We start from the raw sequence: 23,009 nt of genomic DNA on the forward strand, positions 1-23,009 counted from the left end.
TTCAGGCTGAAAGTGAGGTCAACAATATACCAACATGCACCATGAGATAATTTGCAGTTGTCTATCATCAGATGATTTCATCACTCGGGTAACAGTGGCATCAATGTTTCTATGTGTAGGAAACCACAATGGACAATGCAGCGGGTGCTTTTTATGGCATCATCAAATTTTATGTCAGTATTTGATTTTTTTTAATTTTTTTTTTTAGCAGAAGTGGTAAAACAAATATGCAAATTCCCTTTTTAGTGACATATAGATAAAATAATATATACTGAGATACAGAATTTAATCCACATCATCCACTCCTATAGTTGGTATTATGATAGATATAATAAATACTTGGAGTTGAATAAAAAACCGACACACTGACAGGATTGACACACATGACTGTGAAAGTGGAGATGTAAAAAAATTCAGAGTTGTCAAATGCCTTTTTAAAAATGTGTTTATACCCATCTGGATCTGCATCACCATCACATCTCAGCCCATGAATGGAATAAACTTTCTACTAAGTTAAATTCAAATCTGATTACAGGCACTTGGAGAAACTGTCACATAAAAATAAAGTCTCTTTGGTGAAAAGAGATGTAAAGATTTTAGAAAATAGAAAATAAGCAAAGTGACAGAAAGCATGCACAGCCGTGTTGGAAGGCACACATCAAACATGGACAAAAACATTCATAAAAAGTGGAGTTGGAAAAACCAAAACAAAATATGTCACAGGAAGTAACTTTACCTCATAAACACTTTCCAAAAATGTAGGATACTCACCCACAAGACATTGTTTGAGCTCCCCTTTGCACACAGGATCCCTGGTAGTTTGGACTCGTCTGCACAAGGAAGTGATGGGTTGGATCCAGTTTCTCCTTTTTGTGCTGCTGCCTGATGATGATGCTCAGTGTTTCTCCACCTCCAAGCAAAGTAAAAACTCACGCAGAGAGTCAGGTTACATTTATATTACAGCTCGTGCACGGTCTGGCTAGTTAGCTACCGTTGTTCTTACTTTCCGCCTTCACTTGCACCCAGTCCGGCTTGTGTTTGGCCTCCAACTCTCCCACATGATAAGCTATCAAGCTCCATTACCAGCCCAGCCAGTCCTGCCGCCCTGTAATTTACTCCAATTTTCTTAATTATCCAACTATCTATGGGAGAAAATCTGCTTGTTCCTTTCCCCTTCTTCCCCTTGCTCTTCCTCTCGGACCCTTCTATACTGAAAACCTCTCCTTTGAATTATCCGTCTACTCCTGCAAATCACCATTTGCTATGTAAATTCGCTAGTTCATCTTTCGAGGCTTGTATGCAAAGTTTATCATGTGTTACAAAGATACACACTCATGAGTCCTGCACTCATAGTTATTTTCTACATAACAAAGAGGAAAAGGAAATGAGTTTTGAAACAAAGGTGGGGGGGGTCACTGGTATAAAAATGACAGTGTGAATCGTGTGCTGTGGCCTTCTCAACCACCAAATCTAATTTCAGATGGAGCTATGGGAGATTATTAACCAGTGTTTTGGATAGTGCAGTCAGATATCGGTTAGAAAAGTGGTGTTAATCCATCCAGTAGATTCAATAGAAGACTTGAAGAGTCTCTGTCAAAGAGCACTGAAGCTGTTCCAGCTGCTAATGCTCATCTGCAGCATCGAACTAAAGCACAAAGTTGCTTATACTGTAAATGTTCTCTTACTTACCTGTACATGCTTTTCCAACAATGATTTAAAAGTGCAAACATAATGTTTAGCAGGTGTGACCTTTACTGCGAGTGCGATCAATGTTTTACTTCAGCGTGACGAACCAACACTTGCTCAATACAGTGACACACAAATTACAGCCGAGAATGTTTCACCTGATGATGCCACTGGAAGACAGAATCATAATCAAAGTAACTATAAAACAAGTCAATCCATCAATGCCTTTTTGGAAATTTTTACCAAACACCAAAAAAAGTGAAAGTCACGGCGGTGAGAACAGGATGACAGAGGTCAGTAGGCTTTCTACTCAGAAAAGAATAGGTCTCAGCAAAATTTCACTACAATGCTTCACCCCGTTGATAAAGGCTGATGTTGCCATCTCCAAAGCAACGCCGTGAGCAAGGCTAAAAGAGGATGAATACAGTAACTGCCTAAGGAAAAAACAAACACATAAATATAAAATTTCTTTGAACTAAAATGAACAAACCTTGAAAAACGATTGACTTTTTTTTTTAATTGTAGTCCATAAAAACAAATAGCAATGATAAAAACAACAAGGTGGTAACAATAATAATAATAATATTCAATAATGTAAAACAACATAACAATAGACAGTAAGAAATTAAATTAACTTAAGATTGCCATCATTCTCTAAACCATCCCATGTACCTAAAAGCCTTGCATGTCCATATTCTGGGGCACAGAGACACAGAAAAGTTTTCCAGGGAGTTATTCTGCGGTGCAGTTAGGAATGTCGAGGTGCTAGTTGGGGCGCGAGCACAGAGAGCTGATCCTGAATCAGGTCACCTGATGGGGCAGGTGGAGGTTTCGGGATGGAGGGTGACGATGCAGGAAGAGGTAACAGGTCTGACCGGCTGATAGAAAAGGGAGTAACAGTCTCTCAGTGTGGGGGCATTCTGCAGTAGAGATGCACATCAGTTTGCCCTGTTTGTAGGTACATACATCCTGGAAGCACACACACACACACACACACTCTCTCTCTCTCCGCACACGCACACATACAGGTGAGGACAGGTGAGTTGAGAAAAAAAAAGAAAAAAAAGTTAAAATTTCACAACTTTCTAAAGGTGAAAATGAGCACAATAAAATCCCTTGATTTCTTTAAGAATCCAAAAGTTACTACAAAGCACCAGTAAACTCCAAACATGCTGCTTTCTCTCCTGTCTATCCTCGCCAGCGTCATGATACACATAGTTACATACACATGTTTGACCCTGCTGTGAAGACGGAACAGGACAGGTCGGTGGAGCTGCCCGCGGTACGGTCACAAAGACAGTGCTCAGGTAAGAGGAGTTACATTTGAATCCCAGTGGAGGAGAGACACTCGGTTCTAGTCTGCCACAGAGAGGGAAGAGATTCCTTCATTCACTCCCGTCCTACATCTACACTTCCAGTCGTTCCAAGTCAAAGTCCAGCAGCAGCACAGCTGAAGTTCTTCTGAGTCCGGAGATGGGTTGTGGGTGCAGAGCGAGGGGCGGGGAGAGAGGGGGGGGGGGGGGCTAACCTGACTGTGCTGTACATGGCGGTTGAAAAGGGGGAGGACGTCTGCTACATGGCGGTGAGGTGAGGGCGACTGGCCTCAGTCGGTGAGCGTGAAACGTGCGAGGTGATTGGTCAACGCGGCACCTGCATCTGCTGTGAGGTCTGTGACTGGTTCTGAGCGCCGACGTCGGGGCCCCGGCTGGCCAATCGGCTCAGGATGTTCCGCTCGGACATTTGCAGCCGCACGGCGACGGGTGGTATCCTGGCGATGGTCGCCGGGAGACGCGTGACGTCAGCCTTCATGTCGCTCAGCAGTTCCTCGAGTTGTTTGAGAACTGGAAGTAGAAATAATGTCAATGGGGTGAGTTTGTTTTGTCCGTGCTGCTTGGTGAAACTCAGGGCATCAAACTAGAGGTTTTTTTTTTTTTTTTTTAACATGCAGTCGTCCAGATTTCACCAGTTTTGGTGAATTGTGCACTAGAGGTAGGTTGAACTGTTAGCAGGAGCTACTGTAACATGGCTATCAGGCTAACATCAGCAGTGCAGCAATCTGTAAATTAAACAGTGACTATGGTCGACCCCCATCACCATCATGTACTCTGTACTAACAATCAATGTTTACTGAATGAGAGGTCGATCCAGCATCGTCTCTTATACTGGCTGGACATCGGAGACCCTCACAATCTCAGTGAGTCTGAAATGTTTTACCCTTCAAGTCTTCAAATCTGAGTGAGTGGTCTAAGTGTTTAAAGCGCCTCAGAGGGAGATAAACATCTTTCGTTTTCTAGATCCTCTTGTGAACAAGGAGCACATGGGAGAAGTTGGAGGTGGTTGTTACTAAGCAACTAAGTGTGATTTAAATCTGAAAAGTATAGTCTGATTAAAAAAATAGTCACTCAACAGGAAGTCACTGGCTACTAGTACTTTTCATCCAAATGTGTCATACGGTGATCGTTGGTTGGATACATTTATATATCTGAGGAAATTAACCTCGACTCTGGGATAATATGATAATATGGATAATACTGGATAATATGATTTTGCTATTTTCAAACAAGTAATAGTCAATGATTAATTAATGATGATCTGATTAATTAATAATGAAAATAATGGTTATTTTCAGCCCTGGAGTTGTAGAGGCGCTCCGCCTCTCTCAGTAATCCACATAGATGGATTACCGGCTGGTTGAGGAGCTTTTTTTTCCTCCACATGATGTAATAAAAAGCACCCCTTGTTCAAACATGGAAGCTGCTCTGTGTTTACGCAGTGTTGCACCTGATGTGTTGGATGATTACGTTGGCAGCTATGACTGGAGCTCAGACATTTAAATGTGTTTACACCACTGCACTCTTTTTTTTCTCTTTTCATATTGATACTGGCAGTTCGGCAGCCGACACTCGGTCCTCTGTCTAACGCTCAAACACAAACTCTTCTCATTCAGGTGCTTCTCTCACAGGAGTGAAATCTGCAGTTGTAAACACAACAGACTGTTATGACTCAAGCTGAGGAAATGGTATGGTGAGATGATACTGCAGAATATTGAAAACAATGCTCCTACCACTCACTGCAGTACCACAGAAGCACTCTGGCCTGGCTTTATGGGTTAATGGGCTGGTGCAACAGTTGGTACGGTTCTGTGGTCAAAAAGATGGAAGATGCTATCCTGTCATTAACAAAGTGTTTTTTTTCTCCCTGCTGTGGCTCCTTGCAGAGGATGAATTTGTGTTAAAACATGATTTAAATTGGGTTCAAACTCATTTTTGGGGTCAATGTGGACCCTCTCGACTCCTGTGCCTTACACGTGTTTTACCTTTGTGCAGCACTGCGTTGGCAGGCTTGTTCCCGGACATGGATTCCTTGCTGAGGTGCTGGTGGGACTCGGCGAGACACTCCACCTCGCTGAAGCGAGTGTTGAGGGCCATGGAGGGGTGGGCCGGGTCTTCTGTCATGTTCAGGTAGGCCGCCCTGCGCAGCTGCTCCTCGATCACCAACGCCTGCTCCAGTAGCTGCACAGGAAACCCAGAGAGACAGCGAATACCCAGCGAGGCGTGTTGATAAGAGACGCAGACACAGTGAAACACACACAGACGTAGGGAAATGTGACAACAATGAGAGCTCAGTTCACCTTGAACCTGCGGGCCAGAAATTTGTTCTTGATCTCCAGGAAGTTCCCTCTGCTCATCTCCCCTTTGAAGGGCTCATTGAGGATGGCAAACCTCACGTCGTTCTGCACATCCTGCCACCGAGCGTAGCCGTGTCTGGGAGACGCTGGGGTTAAGTGTAGCAACGTCGTTTCACGCTGGTTTTCTCTTATCATCAGGTGCAGGACAGATGCTCGATGCTGTGTGTGTATGTATACTTTCAAAATGCACCCTTATCCTACGCTTATTTCTCACTTAACATTCATGATGTTAAAGTTTTACAAAATGCTAAATGATTGCACATAGGCATGCCACATTCAGGACTTGACCAAAATAAAGCTGTGCACCACAGAACCCCTTCAATGTAAAAATTAGTTTGACTTTCATCCCTGTTTTTGAAGTGTCATAGTTTTTATAATGTAACGTATCATCTAAATGTGATATGGAGCCACAGCTAACTGTTATTTTACTAAGCCATTAATCTGCCGGTTTTATATTCTTTGTTTGATCTTTAAAATATCAGAAAAAAGTCCAAACTGACCAAAGTCAAGTCGCTTGTTTTGTCCAATCAACAGTGATCCCATGAGAGAATTGAGGTTTTTTTTTTTTCATTTGAAAGGATACTGTATGATGCCTGCCAGCAGCCAGTAGTCATGACGACGGTGCCAAATCTCAAAGGTCTTCTTAGTAACGGTGGCTGCTCGCTCTTCATTCTGCCACAGAGAGTGAAGCTCTGCAAAGGAGGAGAGAAAGGTCAAAAGACTGAAGAGAAGAGAAAGGAGAGAAGAAAGGAGTATGTGTGTGTGTGTGTGTGTGTGTGTGTGTGTGTGTGTGTGTGTGTGTGTGTGTGTGTGTGTGTGTGTGTGTGTGTGTGTGTGTGCATGTGTGTCCACCTGTGAATCCTCCGTCAGCAATGTTGAACATGAACCTCTGCTTGGTGGCTTTCTTCTTCTCTTCGCTGACGTTAACCACGGGCGCAGCTGTTGCTCCTTCTTTGGCATTTTCTCCGTTCTGCAGTTTGCCAGACTCTTCTGTTTTCACGCCATCTTTCTCCTCTTTTTGCTCTGTGAGAAAACCACACACACACACACACAAAGAAACATGACAGTTTCCATTCAAACACATCCTCTAATCATTATTAAGGCATGCACTGAAAAAAGTTATGATACCAACGGCATAGGTGAAACTTTGTATTAAGTTTAATCTAATGGATAAATTCCTGACACAGGAAGGATGTGTCATAGGGAACATGTTAATATTTTACTGAAATGAACTTAATTGCAAAGTGTGTTGATATGGAGTTTATGTATTTACCTTTCTTTTCTTCTGCAGCCGAAGTGGTGTCCATCTTTTCGTCTTTGCCGTCCTCCACTGAAATTAGAAAAAGACATTTAGAATCACAGAGAAAGGAGATTGTGAAAACAGTGTGTCATTATCGTTCCTCTCACCTTTGGACTTGTCCTCCTCCGAGTCTGTCTTGCCCTCCGAACCTTCACCCTTCACGGCAGGAGGGTCCTTCTCCCCCATGTCAGATGTCTTGTCCTTCTCTTCTTTCTCCTTGCTCAAATCTTCAGCGTCCTTCTCTTTCCCATTATCTCCATCTCCTGCCTCCTTCTCTTTCTCTTCCTTTCCTGCCCCAGAGTCTCCCTCTCCTTCTTTCTTTTCATTGACGGGGGATTTTTCAGACTCATCTGGGATTTCAATTATCTGTGGGAGAGGTAGTCGGGAACAAATTAGACAAATCTGATTCCCAACACCGTAAAACAAAGATGGGTAACAGCAGAATTTACCTCTGGGTCATCTGTCTTCTTGGCTCCTTTGCTGTCCTCTACTTCCTTCTTTACGTCTTCCTTATCCTCTGATTTAGACAAATCCTCTGTAAATACAGACGACATATGAAATGGTCAGTAAATGGTTTGAATCTTAATGGCTGAATAAGTCGAAAACTGAAAAGTGTCTGGTGGTCGGTGATTAGTTTGTTCATGTTTTTAGAGATGTAAACCACAAGAGGGCGTCAGTGAATAAACCTGTCAGTCTGTCTTGTTTGGCTCAGAAGAAAAACTAAAGGGTTAACAGAAACAGTCTCAATGCAACACAAAGAAACAACTGTTCTCACAGCTTTATCACTGGGTTACAGTTGTGTTACAGCTCAAAGTGTGAATTCATATCACATTTTGGTTTGGGTAAAAGTTTGGGTCAGAATTAGATGCTGAGGTTGAGACTAAGAGGAAACAGAAATGCATGTCATCTATCAAAACATCCTCACGAAGACCCTGTTACGACACACAAGTGTGTTGCTGCTTGTCACAGCAGAAGAAATGTCTCCTTCTTGTCTGTTGAACTTTGCATCATGAAGCCAAAAGGAAATTACAGCATGTTTGTTTAATTTTGTTGCTCTGGTGATGAAGGTGTGTATTTATTCACATTTTCACCCAATTCTGCAGTGTGTGTGTGTGTGTGTGTGTGTGTGTGTGTGTGTGTGTGTGTGTACCTGGGACAGGAGTGTTGGGCTGTGTGTCTGCGGGGGTCCCGGTTGACGGAGTCTTGGGGTCCTCGCCAGCAGCCAAAGCTGCAGCCCTTTTGTTCTCCTCCAGCTCGGCCATCCAGGGCATTGACCACTGACCGTTCACATGCTCAAACTCCTGCACCTGTTACCAATATCTCAATCCATCAGTGATTTAATCCTGTATTTGAATATTTCTTCAAATAAATGACTCACTCTTTTGCTCTTTATTTCATCCCTGTAAGAACCACATACCTTTTTCCTTATAAGGGACATGACACCAATGCGAGTAAGCACGTGTTGCCTCGACAGACCCTCGCGTGGAACGCCATCTGCAAAGGTCTCAGCTCCATCAGCCCCCGGCTCACAGAGGTGACGCATGAACAGAGACACGTAAGCCCTGCGGAGATGTGTGAAAGAGAAGCTGAAGCCGGACACACACTCCATAGAAATGCCTAAAGGAAAACTACAAATTAAACAAAGTGATAAATATCCTGACGGGTAAAAAGCATTCAGAGGCTTTTTGTGCCATCGCCCCACTTTATTCTAAACTTTTCTCATTGGAGACTCACTTGAATTCTTTCTCAGATTTCCCTCTGAGGTCGCGCACCAGCCACTGGTTGGTGAAAGCATCCTGAGGAGGCATCCCATAACGCATCACTGCATTTAGGAAAGCCTTCCTCTGCCGTGCATTAAAGCCCAACACCTGAGAGGTGATTAAGAGGTTAAGACGTCAATTACATGATTCATTTTCAGTTTCTTCTGTTTATGCAGAAGCAAAGGTGACAAACAGGAGCGCTCCTTCAGTGTTTCTTGATACTTCCTTGGCAGGACATGTCTCTCAAGTTTCAGCTCATCTGTACATGAGATGAATAAGAGACCAGATGGAAGACTCACCTCGATGTTCCCGCCGACCCGGGCCAACAGCGGGGGCAGAGGCTTGTCCCTGTCATTCCTCAGCCCTTTACGGTTCGGTCTGCGGGCATTAGCTGAAAGAAAATAAACAATGTTAGTGAGTCTGAAACTCAGTGTACAGTCAAGCAAACACTCAATCCAGGACAAGTTTAATCAAAACTGAATTGTTGATGTTTGGTCATGTGTGCTCTTAACGTCCTACAGTTTTTCTGTGAAGTTGTTCCACTTACTCACTAATCACGCCACACTCTGATCCTGCTGAAGCTGTCCCTCCTCTCAATCTCCACACTTCTATATTACATGCTTCTTCTTTTAGCATTTAAGCTTTAAAGGGATAGTTCAACATTTTGGCAAATTGGCCTATTGCCATAATCGCTATAGTCATAGCAGTAGGTTCGTTACCTTTAATTGTCAGTGTAAGGTATTCTTAGAACGGAGGAGTGGAGCAGAAGGCTGCTCAGGGCTACGCTATGGAGGCTAAGGGAATTTCTTGGTTTTCCTCATCAAACTCATCAAATACACAACCCAACAACTCCAAAAGGCTGTCGTGGACAAGTTGTGAGCTGCACAATCACCACGCTATGAGATAATAATGGAATGTTACGAGACGGAGCTGTATTAGAGGTAAATTCATGCAAAACCGCTGATGCGCGTTGCGTTCAGGGACAGTTTTTCAGCAAGCAGTCTCTGTATTTACCCTGTATTTACCTCGAAAACGGCTCCGTTTCGTAACGTTCCATTATTATCTCATAGCGTTTTGGGATTTTGTATTTGATGAGTTTGATGAGGGAAACCAAGAAATCCCATTAGCCTCCATAGTGTAGCTCTGAACAGCCAGACGCTCCGCTCCTCCGTTCTAAAAATAGCTTACACCGACAAATAAAGGTAACGAACCTACTACTATGACTATAGCTATTATGGCAATGGGCCATTTTGCCAAAATGTTGAACTATCCCTTTAAGAACATCTATAACTGAAAGCACCATTGTAGTATATTTGATTTAATACAAGTGAATTAACAGCATCATAATTAAATTAAACAAAAATATAAAGAGTACAGAACATGTACATCCTGTAAATTAATTGCAAAACAAATAACAAGTCATAAAAATTATAAATATAACAGTCTGTTTTGAAACAATACAAAGTGATTTTCCTCTTCACACACGTCTTGGTAGGTGCATTGTAAACCAACTTAATTAACACTTAAACTGAACACAGGCAATGACTTTAAAGTGCAAGTTGACAGTTCATCTGGTTGAGAAACCATTGAATTGAAAAATCTTTGTCTGCTTCTTTGCCTTTTCCAATTTCTTTCTGCCTGCTTTTGCCTTTCTACGCTCAACGCAGATGATGCAGGAGCAAGTTTTGTTTCGCGAGTTGTTGTTGTTGATGTTGTCAATGAAGATATCGTAGCTGTCGTCTGAGTCTGAATAAACATCTGCAGGGGCGGTTTGAAGGATGTTAGTGGAAAGACAGAACTTGGGCTTCGAGAGCAGAGATTCCTCATAATCTGTACTTCATCTAAACAGGGAGGTCAAACTCTGAGCTGTGAATATTTTCCTTTCAGATACATCTATGTAAACGATTGAGAGCAGTGACATGAGCCATTTTACCATCAATGTACACACGTGCGCGCGCGCGCCCGCTCTTCTAACAGCAGTGATCAAATCAGTGAGCCGTACCTTCAGTCCGTTCATCAAAGTCCTCGTCGCCCTCCTCTGAGGCCACTGAGTAATCAGATTGGTTATCTGACTGATCCTCCTGCCAGTCTGCACAAAGCATAGACAGAGAAATATTAAGGCTCGAGAAAATAAAAAAGGGCAAAACTCTTCACTGACTCGACAGAAATCGACTCAAGATAAGATAAAGCACGTCCAAACTCCACATGGGGCTGCTTTTATTTAGCTGCTATCTCCGAGCCACATTTTTACTCGCAAAATAAGAAACTTCTTCAATTACCTATTACTTTTGCAAACAATAAACAGTGGGGAAAAATACTGAATGAATTAAAAAAGCAGAGGCGGTTCTTAACGAGTCCAACTACAATAATAATTTAGACACCGTCCAATCACAAACTAATCATCTGTTAGAGTTTTGACTGATAAAGATCTGTTCAGTACGATTTCATTTGTATAAATACATTATATAACAATAGCATGCTGCTGTTACTGCTGCCAAATAATCATGTTGTCACTCTGCCCAAACAAGGAGAAGAAACTGCTGAGCTGACTATCGTCTTGTTACTCTTTTGTTATTTTGTGTTTTCTTCAGTTAAACTTAAACATATAGGTTCACTTCATTGCCATCTCTGGTTACTGACTTCTACATAGAAAATACACTTGCTTCTTGGGTGTCAAGTGAAACCCAAAACAACTGTGTAAACTGAGAGTAACATGAATTTATCAAGACAGTTCTGGTTGTAAGACAAACTACTTTTTCTAAAGATGTTTAGCATGAGAAAGAAGAAAATATGCATTGCACTCACTGTATCTGCTTCCATATAACATCAACACCACACAAACACCGACAGCACTGCACAGCACACACACACAAGAAGAAGTTGTATTATATATTGTTCTGTACCCTGTCTTATACCTCGGTCCTCCTGGGAGCCGTCATTATAGTTGACCGGTTTGCGAGTTCTTTTGCCTTTGCCCAGGTTGCGGGCGAGATCCTCCTGCTGCTGCTCATAGTGGTGTCGGAGCAGCTTCTCCCAGTAGTCGGGATCAACACTTTCCTCCTGCTTGATCACCTCCCTCTCCACCTCCTCCTCCTCAGCGAAATTCAACACAGTCATTCATATTGAATATATTCGGACTGTAAGTTTGTGAATTCAGCTTTTTTTTTTTAATGTAAAGCCATTATACTGTATGTAAGTTTGTAACAAAAACAAAAGGTAGATAGATAACTCTACTAGTACCAAGCCCTGTCAAGTTGAAACAACACACGCAACACACTAGTTCATACCTCGTCTTCTTCGTCTTTGACCACATACTGGGCCACTTTGAAGGAGCTGAGGTACTCGTTCATGCTCTGAAGCTCAGTGTCATCTGTGGCATCCTGATTTCTGTCCAGCAAGCGGTCGATTGCGCGGTCGTCGTAGTGAATCACGCTGCTGTCATCCTCCTTGTTGTCCCCTGTATGCAGGACAAAACAAATAAAGGGGAGGGAAGCAGAATCTAAACTTGTGTGCACTGCAGAACAATGAAATTATTAAAATAGTTTGGTTTCAAACAACTGAACAACCATCGACTGACACCGATGGCTTTTCTTTTCTTTCATTAATTAAATTAGACAAACAACAAAAATATAAACATTGTTAATTACTCTCACATATAATATCTGACCAAAGAGCCCCTGCTTCTTACCTTATAACATGCAACACAGCATGTTATACAGAATTATTACTATGAAACTGACCGGATCCAGTGTTGTGTTTTTTTAAACTGATTCTTCTTTTTTTCCCCCATGGGCTCCAATTAATTGGCTATCAGCTTTTTCCTGCTCCAAACTATCCCTTTCCTATCGGCCTTTAAAAATCCACTATCAGTCAACCTCTACTGTGAATAGTAAAATGTGGTTAAATACTGGACAGATTCCTGGACCATAAAAATATAAAATATATACACTGTGCGTTAAAGTCAACTCACCCTCTCCAAGTTCGTCCTTGAACAACTCTTCAGTTCCAAACTTGAGGATGTCATCAAGCTCCTGTTTGGACATGGAGCCCGTCTTGGAGCCGAGACCGGGCCGCACCACCAGGTGGGTGAGCATCATCTTCTTCTTTGCCACCTGGTGGAGCAAAGTAGGTGGAAGACAAAAACCAGTGAAGAGCAGGTTCTCACTGAATCCTGAAATAGCTGAAAGTTTTAAGGGTTTTTGTAATTTCTTGTCATGTGTATTTTCCAGACCTGTGTGATCCTCTCCTCTACAGAGGCTTTGGTGACAAACCGGTAGATCATCACCTTCCTGTTCTGGCCAATACGGTGAGCTCTGCTGAACGCCTACAGCACACGCGGTACAAACGGCATAATCACATATCATCCAAAGAAACACACACGCGCTCACACAGATAAGACGGTGAAGAAGGTGTGCATACCTGGATATCATTGTGGGGATTCCAGTCAGAGTCGTAAATGATCACGGTGTCTGCGGAGGCGAGATTAATGCCTAAACCACCAGCTCTGGTGGAGAGGAGGAAAGCAAACTGAGGAGCTCCAGGAGCTGTTTGGATGAAGAAGAGAAAACAAAGCAGTGCAGAGAAGACGACAGTTAGACACTGGTGGCCACAGCAGCTGATTCTAAACGCATGCGGTGAATGTGCACGTTTCACCATTAAAGCGGTCGATGGCCTCCTGTCTCAAGTTGCCAGTGACTCCTCCGTCGATTCGCTCGTATTTGTAACCTTCGTTCTCCAAGAAATCCTCCAGCAGATCCAGCATCTTGGTCATCTGAGAGAAGACCAGGACTCTGTGGCCTCCCTCCTTCAGCTTCCTCATCATCTTCTGCAGCAGCAGCAGTTTTCCTGAAGACTTGGTCAGAGCGTTGCCCTCGTACATGCCATTTGGAAGTTTTGGTGCCTCCTGCAATCATGAGGGGAAGAAGCATGCATTAAACAAGTGTCTTAAATGAATACAGCACGCACCCTCCCTGTCCCCACATTACTGTGTGAAAAACAGGAATCGTACCATGGCAGCTGCAGGAAAGAGGTAGGGGTGATTGCAGCACTTTTTGAGGTCCATCACCACATTGAGCAGAGAGACTTGGTTTCCTCCACCACGAGTGTTTAGAGCTTCAAAGTTGCGGGTTAAGATGAACTTGTAATATTTCCTGAGTGAAACAAATAATAAGAGATCAGAATATGCACCATGCAAAACTATTAACATCTAGAAATGCCAGTCTTCCGTTTAATTTTGATTAAAACAAATCTCTTAATACATACTTCTGCATGGGGCTCAGCTCAACTCTAACAATGAGCTCAGTCTTGGAGGGCATGTGTTTGAAAACATCGGCCTTCAGCCTCCTGAGCATGTGTGGTCCCAGCATGTCATGCAGCTTCTTGATCTGGTCCTCTTTGGCAATGTCCGCAAACTCCTCGAGAAACCCCTCCAGGTTGCTGCAGAGAGAAAGAAAAACATAAATAAACACGGTCGATGTAGGCGTCTACACTGTGTCTGCAAGACAAGGCCACATGTGCCGCGGCCTCATACTGACTTGAATCTCATTGGGGTCAGGAAGTTCAGCAAGTGGAAGAGCTCCTCCAGGTTGTTCTGAAGGGGAGTGCCGGTCAGCAGCAGCTTGTGTTGCAGTGGGTAGTTGTTCAACACTCGGAAGAACTAGTAATAGGAAAAGAACAGCACATTTTGGACAACTGGCAATGAAAACTTGACAAAAAAATATATACACAACGATTCATAGTAGTTAACATTATCGAGGGTTAAATAGCAGGTGTGCAGGTATACACACAAACTTAAATAAAGAAGTGTTTTATGTTACCTTGGACTGGTTGTTCTTGAGTCTGTGTGCTTCATCCACAACTAGACAGGCCCACTCAATGGAGCCCAGCACAGCCTGGTCGATGGTGATCAATTCATAGGACGTCAGCAGGACGTGGAACTTGACTGTTGAGTCTTTCTGTAAAGCACAGAGAAACAGGGATGCAATTCAGCAGCCAAACAGTCAAATAAGCAGAAACACAATCAGGGCATCTGCCGTTGGTCATTGGTGATATAGTGACACACACTAACTAATAATATTTCTTTTAATTTAAGTTCAAACTGATCAGTATCACATCATTCTTTTTATCTTTTTACAAAACTTTCATTCATCTCATTTGGTTTAATCACTGGCCTGTTTTTTTCCCCTCACCTTCATCTTGGAGGCCTTTTTTCCACCTCGGATGGCATTTCCTTCAAAGGAGAACTCGTTCTCTCTGATGACAGCCCTGCTGTCCTTGTCCCCCACGTAGGTGACCACATACATGTCGGGGGCCCACATCTCAAACTCTCTCTCCCAGTTAATGATGGTTGACAGGGGAGCACTGACCAGAAAGGGACCTTTGGAGTGACCCTGTACCAGAGGAAGAAGATTGTAGGATCAACATTTGGATATAAAGATGATTTGGTATTAGGTGAAAACAGAAGATACATGAACTAGTGGTTGTATTTGTCTTGCCCTGCCTTTAGGATAGAGTTCCTTACTTTGAACTCATCCCCTTTATTGGGCAGAGTTAATGTGTGTCACATGTCTGAAGCCCATCAACTAGCTTTGATTGACAGGAGTGGGCAGACCGGACAATAGAGAGTCAGTGGAAGTAAACATGTCTTATCATCATAGATAAATAAAATCTACCTACAAACTCGTAAATCACACAAAACTTTCCAGTGTCCATTTAAACAGCTCCTCACCTCCTTGTACAATGAGTAGAGGAAGACAGCTGTCTGTACAGTCTTGCCTAAACCCATCTCATCTGCCAGAATAGTGTCCGTGGCCTGAGCCCATGAAAACCTCAGCCAGTTCAACCCCTCGAGCTGGTAAGGATGCAGCGTTCCTCCTGTGCTGTCCAGGTAATCAGGCTGCCGATCAAACTTGATGGTGGGCTGAAGGGAAAATAAATCAGGAAAAATATAAATTCAGGTTGCCTTTCTGTTCTGCCAGAAGAAGAAAACTGACAAGGAGCCTTCATTTCACCATCAATAATAGATCAGTCGATTGTAAAAAAAAAAAAAAAAAAAAAAAAAAAAAAAACCCAGGATCAGTTTCACCAAGGTTGTGAAGGGTAGAAAAGTTTGTTTTCTTTTCTTGGTTTGGCATTTTTAAGATACCTACATCTACAACTGGATTAGCCGGTGGCCGCTCTGCCTTCTTCACTTTGACTGGCTTCTTCAGCTTTTTGCCAGGTCTGCCTTCTTCACCCACCATCAACTCTCTGGAAGAGAAAAGGGCAGTTTTGGTGAAAAACATACACAAATAGTTTGAAGACAAACACTACACAACGCTTTGTTTGTCTCGGTGTACCTGTGATTCCAGTAGGTCTGTTTGTACGTGTCGTACTCAGGAATGTCCATGTCCTCACTCTCCCAGGTTGCCTGGTCATAGGGAAGATCTCTCCACTTAATCAGGTAATGTACGTTGTTCTTTTTGTCAACACTGACGGGAAAAGAGAGAAATAGAGGGAGTTATGATACAACAACATAACATGTGCTTTCTCTATAATTTCTCTCTAAAAATAAGAAGTTATGCTATTTTGTCTGCAAACAATTAAATGTCAGCTTTATATTATTCTGATTCTTTCCAAGGGATTAAATGATATTCAATTAACAATCATAGCTTTGATTTACTTTTACACTTAATTTTAGCATCTTATAATTATAAATAATGGGACGAGACATATACTATAACTATAGAAATGCACAAAGAGCCCACATGAATAGTCTGTTAAAACTAATTCCGTCTGATTCTTCACCTTGATTATTTGGTAAAATGGATTTCTTCTCATGTGTAAAGAACATATTTCCTAAGAGACTGTGTCCTACCTGTGGTTGAGGATGCGGTGGAGCATGAGCCACTCCATCTTGACTCCATAACGGTAAAACGCTTCCTCCATGTGGACAAACAGAGGATCTTTGTTCTTCCTCTTGGTGCTCTTGACCTCGTCACCCTCGCCTCCAAAGTCCACAGGCGGTGGCTCGTCCATGTCGGTCTTCCTCTGGTAGTTACGGAACATCACCTGGCAGTTCAGCTCCAACTGGGGAAACAGGGACAGAGCGGGGTAAAGACAAAAAAACATGCAAGTTTTGGGTGTTAGGGAACAGAAAAATGTCCCACACAAAAAAAAACAAAGCACATACTCAGCTATAGGTGGATACAGTCTCAGAGTGTGAGTGTACCTGTAGCTCCTGCACCCAGGAACAGTGCCAGTAGGACATATTGCACCATTTGACGAAGAACTCCCTCTCCCTGCGTCCCACCAGCGGCGGGGGATCAGGAGCATCAGCAGGCAGGTCAGCAGGCCGGGGGACAGGTGTGGGGGCTGGTGGCTCCCCCCAGCGCCATGTCAAAACCTTCTGGACTTTTCCCTTCATTGGTAGACACTGTTAAGAAACATGGGAGGAAAGGAAACAATCAAGGAAAGGATGTTTATCAATAAAAGGAACCAATTTACCGATGATTGTTTTTATACAGAATATAGGTGAATTCTTGGGACATGAGATATCGGCTCAATAAAACATGTATGACTGTAATAATAAAGTCTAAAGTCTAAAATACTAAAGGCAAACTTATCCACAGCCAGAGAAAAGGCTCTTCGTATCCAGCACAAATGTGCACAAGATGGAATCTGCAATCTGTGCGCACACCCACATGAGCACACGCACGCACGCACGCACACACGCACACACTCAAAACGCACCAGCACATGGCGCTCACCTTGCAGCGGGGGCAGATCCATTCTCCGTTGGGGATTTCAGGGAGGGGAGGGTTGAGGCAGTGGATGTGGTAGGAGGAGGGGCAGGTGTCACAGCAAAGCAGCTCCCCTCCATCCTTGCACACTCGGCAGAACTCGATGTGGTGGTCATCTTCCTCCTCCACCCCCTCGTCCCTCCTGTCCTCCTCGTCCTCCCCTTCGGCCTCGGAGAGCTCATCCCTGGCCTCCCACTGGATCCCCTCCTTCTCCTTGGTGCCAGAATTACAGACAGACAGACAGAGGGGAAGGGGAGGGGGTGTGGGGAGGGGGAGGGGGGGTGGGGGGCACGAGAGGAAGGTATGCGGAACGGAGTGAAAGGAAAAAGAGAGGGGTGGGGGTGGGGGGTTAGAAGGGCGGAGGGGGTGGGGGTGGGGTGAGTGCGTGTGCGTGTGCGTGTCCATGTGCGTGTGCGCGTGGAGCCATAGCAGAGGGGAGGGAGGGAGTGGGAGGGGAGGAACAAGAAGAGGAAATGGGGGATGGGGGGGCGGATAAGGCGTGTGGTGGGGAATAGGAGAGGAAAGAGGGAGGGTGGGGGGGTGGTGGTGGGGGGTGGCGGGTACAGTAAAGGACAAAGAGAAATAGAAAACACCAAAAAAATATTGTTAAAATCTTTTCTAGTAAAATCTTTTTCATGTAGGTGCAACTTTCTAGGAACACACTTCCACAGAGCAGCGTTTCAGAGACAGGTGTCATCTTTACCCTTAAGACTTCTTCTCCAACTTAATGACCTAATGGCCTTTTCGGCACAGCACCGAGGGGTGAGATTACAGTACTCACACAGTGTGGGCAGCTCCACTTGCCCTCAGGTGCCTTCTCCATGTCAGGGTCCAGACAGACCATGTGATAAGCTCTGGGGCAGGTGTCACACAGAATGATCTCTCCTCCCTGTTGGCACACTTCACAGTAGTCCTGGTGATCCGTCTCGTAGCCGTCACCGTCCTCCGTCTCCACTAAAGAGAGGAACGTTAACAGAGGAGTGGAAGGGAAGAAAACGAGACGCCGAGAAACGACACATGAGAGCAGTAATAGCCTTCATCTTGGCCTTGACTTTGATCCCATTTGACAAAGCAAACCCTCCAGAGCAGACCTTTTTTTTTTTATTTCAGTAATATTTCCATTCCAAACCTTTCTTCTTTTTCTTCGCGCTCTTGGGCTTCTTCTTAGGACGGCTGCTACGATTGGAGCCGTCTGACACTGAGAAACTGCCGTCATCAAAGTCGCTGTCACCATCTGGTTCGTCTTCATCACTCTGATTTGAGCAACAGGGAGAGAGAGAGAGGAGAAGGAGAAGGAGAGGAAAAGGTGTTTATATTATCATACACTATCAATTTTCTGATTAAATTATTCTCAAGCATGAGAAGTGAATGACAGGAACAAGATCTTACAGAAGAACGCTTTCTCTTGCTGTTGAGGCCCCCTAGTTTGATCTTGAGAGGAGCCACTTTTTTGGGTTTGGGTTTGGGTGGAGGCTTTAGCGAAGATTTCGACTTCTTGCGAGCATTGGGACCTGAGAAAACCAAATGTTTAAGACAAAAGTGATCAATAAAGGGGAAAATACAACAAGGAATTCAACCTTAGGTCATAAATAAACTAAACTAAACAATGACCTTGTAATAACCATATTCCTCATCTGTCCTACTGTACCTTTGCCCTCTTTGGTCTTGGCCTTGCGGAGCGGGGGCGCTGGGGGAGCAGGCGGTGGGGGCGCAGCGGCAGCAGCAGGAGCGGAAGCAGGTGGAGGTAAAGGGGCAGCGCTGGTCTCTGCCCCTCCGTCTGTCCCTGCCACCACCATGTTCTCCACAGCTGCAGCCACGTTGGCAGCCGCCAGAGCTGCATTGGCAGTGGCGCAGCCCTACAGGGGAGCACGGCACAGAATCAGACAGTTATACGGCAACACATGAAAGACAAATCTCATTTATTATAAGTCAGATTTTCTGGCTCGTTCAGTATTTCAGTACCTTAAGTGGGTTGTTTGTGCTGAACTCTCTCCATTTAGCCATCATCAAAGTCATCATCTTGGACACGGCAATTTTAGGGTTCTTAGCTGCAATTAAAGGCCTAAGGCCAAAACATTTACAAGAAATCCAGTCATTATTTATTTTCATACATGCATAGCTCCTTAATAATGAGGTCGAAACAAACAATAAAACTGGTCGTATAAAAAGGGGGGTTCTTACCTAACAAACTGGCTGAATGCCTTGTAGTTGGTGAGGGAGCTGTAGTCTTCCTGAGTAAAGACGTGGTCAATGTCTTTCATGCCCCAGGCCTCCAGCAGCTGGGAGGAGCTTTTAGGCTGAGGCACGAGGAGAGAGGTTGAAAGGAGTAAACCAGGGGAGGTTAGTTCTATATGTTGGGCCTGAGGAAAACAGCTGTGCACTCTGCAGTGGAGTCTGCAGGAATCTTTACCTGGCAATCGTCGTCGTCGTCCTCATCGTCATCCGGTTCAGGTTCTTTGCGTTTGCTCTTTGAACTGGACGAGCCTCCCTTCTCTGCCGCCGCACCTCCTTTCTTCTTGTCTTTGCCGGAGCTGAGCCGTTTCTTCTTTTTCCTCCCGGGAGCATAATCACTTCCTTCACTCTCTGACCGCACACCTCCCTCGCCTGCATCTCTCTCTGCTGCTTCTACTCCAATCAGGTGCTCTGGGGAACTGACTGGCAACTCCTGCAAGACAACAAATGACTCTGCTAATTACTGGGAGGCAGTGGTGCTTTTTATCACTTCAACTATAAATTACACATTAAAATGACATCTGTTTTGTTTTATTGCTTGTAAACATCATCTCCCTCAGCTGGGCTGAGGTTTGCATGGACAGTCACACAGCTCTGCCCTGTCATCCACAGAGCAGCATTGGTCAGTGCACATCACTTTACCTCTTCAGCCAACTGTCAGATTTGTACTTGACTGTTGTTAAACTGAATTAATCTTTACAGTATTTTTTCTTATACGTCATCTACATTTTACATATCTCGTAGTCCTCAAATGTGAGGATTCACTGCCTTTTGATATTATTGTTAATTGACTGCTGTTGGTTTTCTCACTGTTTGCCAGTCTAAACAAGCAGTCTGGGTGAATGTGTGACCAAATTATAGTGAGAATCATTTCAAATCATTAACCAGTTAATCGAGACATTAATCTGCAGACGATGAGGTAATCATAATAATTGCTAAATGAAAATGTGATTATCTCACTTATTTTACCATAAACCATTACATCTATTACACTCTGTAAGCACGTATAATCTCACAGAAGTTCAGTCTCACTCTCTACTATCAGTTATATTGGACCTGTTGGGACCCTTGGTGCTTACAGGGAAGGGGGTCCTTGTATTTTCTGTGTGTGTGCTATTAAACCGTAAATAAATCAATACCTGCTGTTGGGTTTTTTCATATTTCACTTGCACAGCTGCAGAAATCTATACAAAGTCAAGTCTGACAATCTGGGTCACAGCCTTGAAGGACAGGTGCACTTGAAGAGCCCAACTGTGACCATAATAAGTATATAAATATTAAATCATTCTTTAAACATGAAAAGTTTGGCAGCTCTCTGACCTCTCTGGTGGGTCTCTGTCTCTTACTACTCCTGCTCTCTCGGTTGCTCTTCTTGGCTTTCTTCTTCTTCTTGGACTTGGGTACCTCCTCTACGTCAGACACAGCATCCTCCGGCTCGTCCTCCTCTGCCGGCGACAACAACACGCTTTCATTAGTGCGAGGAGGAGACACGGTGCGCACACACACACGGACAGACAGGAGCAGTGCTGCAGGCCACAGGGAGAAAACAGACAGAGGACCGCGCGCACTGGCACGGCTTGGCAGATATGCGCGCACGCACACGCACTACACGCACTTGCATGCACACGTGCACACACATACACACACACGCAGCGTGAATGCCACAACAACACAGGTTGAAACTTGTCTTTGAAACTTTGACAGTTCACGCCCGCGCTCGTGAAAAAAAAAACCCACGGCGGCGGGGTCGTGGGGTGTCACGGCTCGGACTCGACCACGGACACTTGCTCGCCAAGTTAGCTAACTAATCTGTCATGGTGGCGAGTGACGGACGGACGGAGCCGACTCCTCCTGGAGCTGCTAGCCGCGGCTAACGCTAGCTGCTGCTGCTCCTCCTCGGCTCGGTGAGGGGCGAGCTGGGCTCCAGTCACGGGGAGATGGACCTTCCTCTCCCGGGGAGGAGGAGGGGGGACAGCCAGCGAGCTTACCGTGGTGGAGAAGTGAGCGCTGCTCGTCCGCGGCGGCTCCAAAGTCTTCCCTCTCATCCTCGCTGCCCGACATCTTTCCCAGCGTTTTTTAATTTTAATTTCTTGCTGGTCGGATTAATCCCTCCTAAACCTTGCTCCTCGGTCGGCGAGGGAGGAGGGAAAATGACGTGGGACTGTTGGAGAATGGACCGGGGGTGTCCAGGAAGGGAGGGGGCGGCGGGTGCTGAAAAAAAAAGAAATAAATAATAATAATAATAAATAAATGGCACTGGTTGGTTGCTAATCCTCACTCGTTGCCTATTAATGACACAGCATCTCATTGTCCACCTGCGCACTCAAACAAGTTGGATAACTAGATTATCTCATCTGTGCATTGACATTATTTTTGATTTGCAGGTAATTTTTTTTTCTCTACACAGGAGTGAATGAAGCAAAGTGTGGCATCCAGCGTTGCCTCCAAGTGTGAGCGGCAAATTCGCACTGTCGAGTTAAAACAATACACGAGAGAAAAGTTGAAGCATTGAAAGCCTACCTTCACATTAGAAACTTACTGTAGTGTGTGTATGTGTGTGTAGTCCCGGGTCGAGGTGAGCCCCCTCTCTCTCTCGCTCCCTCTCTCCCTCGGTGCAAGAATTAACACAAGTCACGCTGTTTGTGCGGCAGTTGTTGTCATTTAGTCTTCATTCATCAAGTCCGGCTGAACCAGGGATCAGCGAAATTTTTAGAAAAAAAAAAAAAGAGCCGTCAATGACCCAAAACACGTTGCTCCGTCCCCCTTTTCTCTCGCCCCCAACCTCACAGGCAGAGCTTAGCTAACATCCTCACAAACACACAAAGGGGGCAGACATCCCATAATAATCCCCCCCCTCCCACACTCACACAGGACTCTGCATAGTTACCTCGCAACGGACAGACCATAATACTCAGCCTGCCCCCACCCCCTCCACCAAGCACGCGCGCTCGCACACGTGCGCATGCACACTGCCACTACTAGACATGCATGCACCAGGCTCATTGCATGCACACTCCTTCCCCTTTCCACTAGTAGTCCCAGCCCCCTTAGCAACCCCGTTGTCATGGTGACACCCCCCCCACACTCCCACAGACAGACCATAATACTCCAGCAGTAGCAGCATACATCCCATAATATACAACTCCTAAAAAGACAAGAAAGAAAAAAACACCAGTCACATGGTCTCCAGGGGAGCTCAAGTCCACTGGTGACAGACCATAATAGTCAGTCATCATCCACCTGAGAGTGGGAATGACTACTCCAAGAAGTCAAAGAGGCTTCAGTTTTGTTCTGGTGTGATCCAGGCGCAGGTAGACCTCACCGCACGCCAGCAGTGCTGTGTGCAGGTCAAACAGGCCTGCTGGGCTCGGGCTGTACAGCACTGGATGTGTGTCAGAGACTTTGATGCTGCTGTAACCCTGCCCAGCATCCCTGGTGCAGGCTGCTGAGGCCTCAACGTAGCGCCGTCACAGCAGCCAGACTGCACCACACACATCTCGTCGACCAAGAAGACCCACCATTGCACCATGTGTGGATCCTTCAAGTGCGACCCAGGTCAACAG

The 23,009-nt window shown here is 44.7% G+C and overlaps 1 protein-coding gene across 2 annotated transcripts; it reads right to left on the reverse strand.

The window, feature by feature from the left end:
• Window positions 1-2,200: 2,200 nt before the first annotated feature.
• On the reverse strand, window positions 2,201-22,251 carry chd4b (chromodomain helicase DNA binding protein 4b). 2 transcript variants are annotated; one of them, XM_083989713.1, is made up of 40 exons: window positions 21,986-22,251; window positions 21,435-21,657; window positions 20,767-20,891; window positions 19,625-19,879; window positions 19,396-19,511; window positions 19,177-19,276; window positions 18,863-19,070; window positions 18,604-18,725; window positions 18,344-18,467; window positions 17,996-18,168; window positions 17,182-17,427; window positions 16,644-16,847; window positions 16,290-16,501; window positions 15,772-15,903; window positions 15,583-15,682; window positions 15,162-15,353; window positions 14,623-14,823; window positions 14,251-14,388; window positions 13,969-14,090; window positions 13,697-13,870; window positions 13,443-13,584; window positions 13,088-13,337; window positions 12,854-12,978; window positions 12,666-12,758; window positions 12,405-12,546; window positions 11,722-11,891; window positions 11,350-11,524; window positions 10,437-10,523; window positions 8,734-8,825; window positions 8,409-8,542; window positions 8,092-8,236; window positions 7,825-7,981; window positions 7,124-7,209; window positions 6,782-7,040; window positions 6,648-6,704; window positions 6,227-6,397; window positions 5,958-6,066; window positions 5,318-5,450; window positions 5,003-5,198; window positions 2,201-3,527 (listed from the first exon to the last, which is right to left on the reverse strand). In XM_083989713.1, the coding sequence occupies exons 2-40, from the start codon at window positions 21,505-21,507 to the stop codon at window positions 3,325-3,327; spliced, it is 5,943 nt and encodes a 1,980-aa protein (XP_083845839.1). In that variant the 5' UTR covers window positions 21,508-21,657; window positions 21,986-22,251; the 3' UTR covers window positions 2,201-3,324. The 2 variants fall into 2 exon arrangements, with proteins under 2 accessions (XP_083845839.1, XP_083845838.1); XM_083989712.1 differs by having other exon boundaries at window positions 11,338-11,524.
• Between the last annotated feature and the right edge of the window lie 758 nt (window positions 22,252-23,009).

This window comes from Trachurus trachurus (genome assembly GCF_905171665.1).
Source record: "Trachurus trachurus genome assembly, chromosome: 16".
NCBI lineage: Eukaryota > Metazoa > Chordata > Actinopteri > Carangiformes > Carangidae > Trachurus > Trachurus trachurus.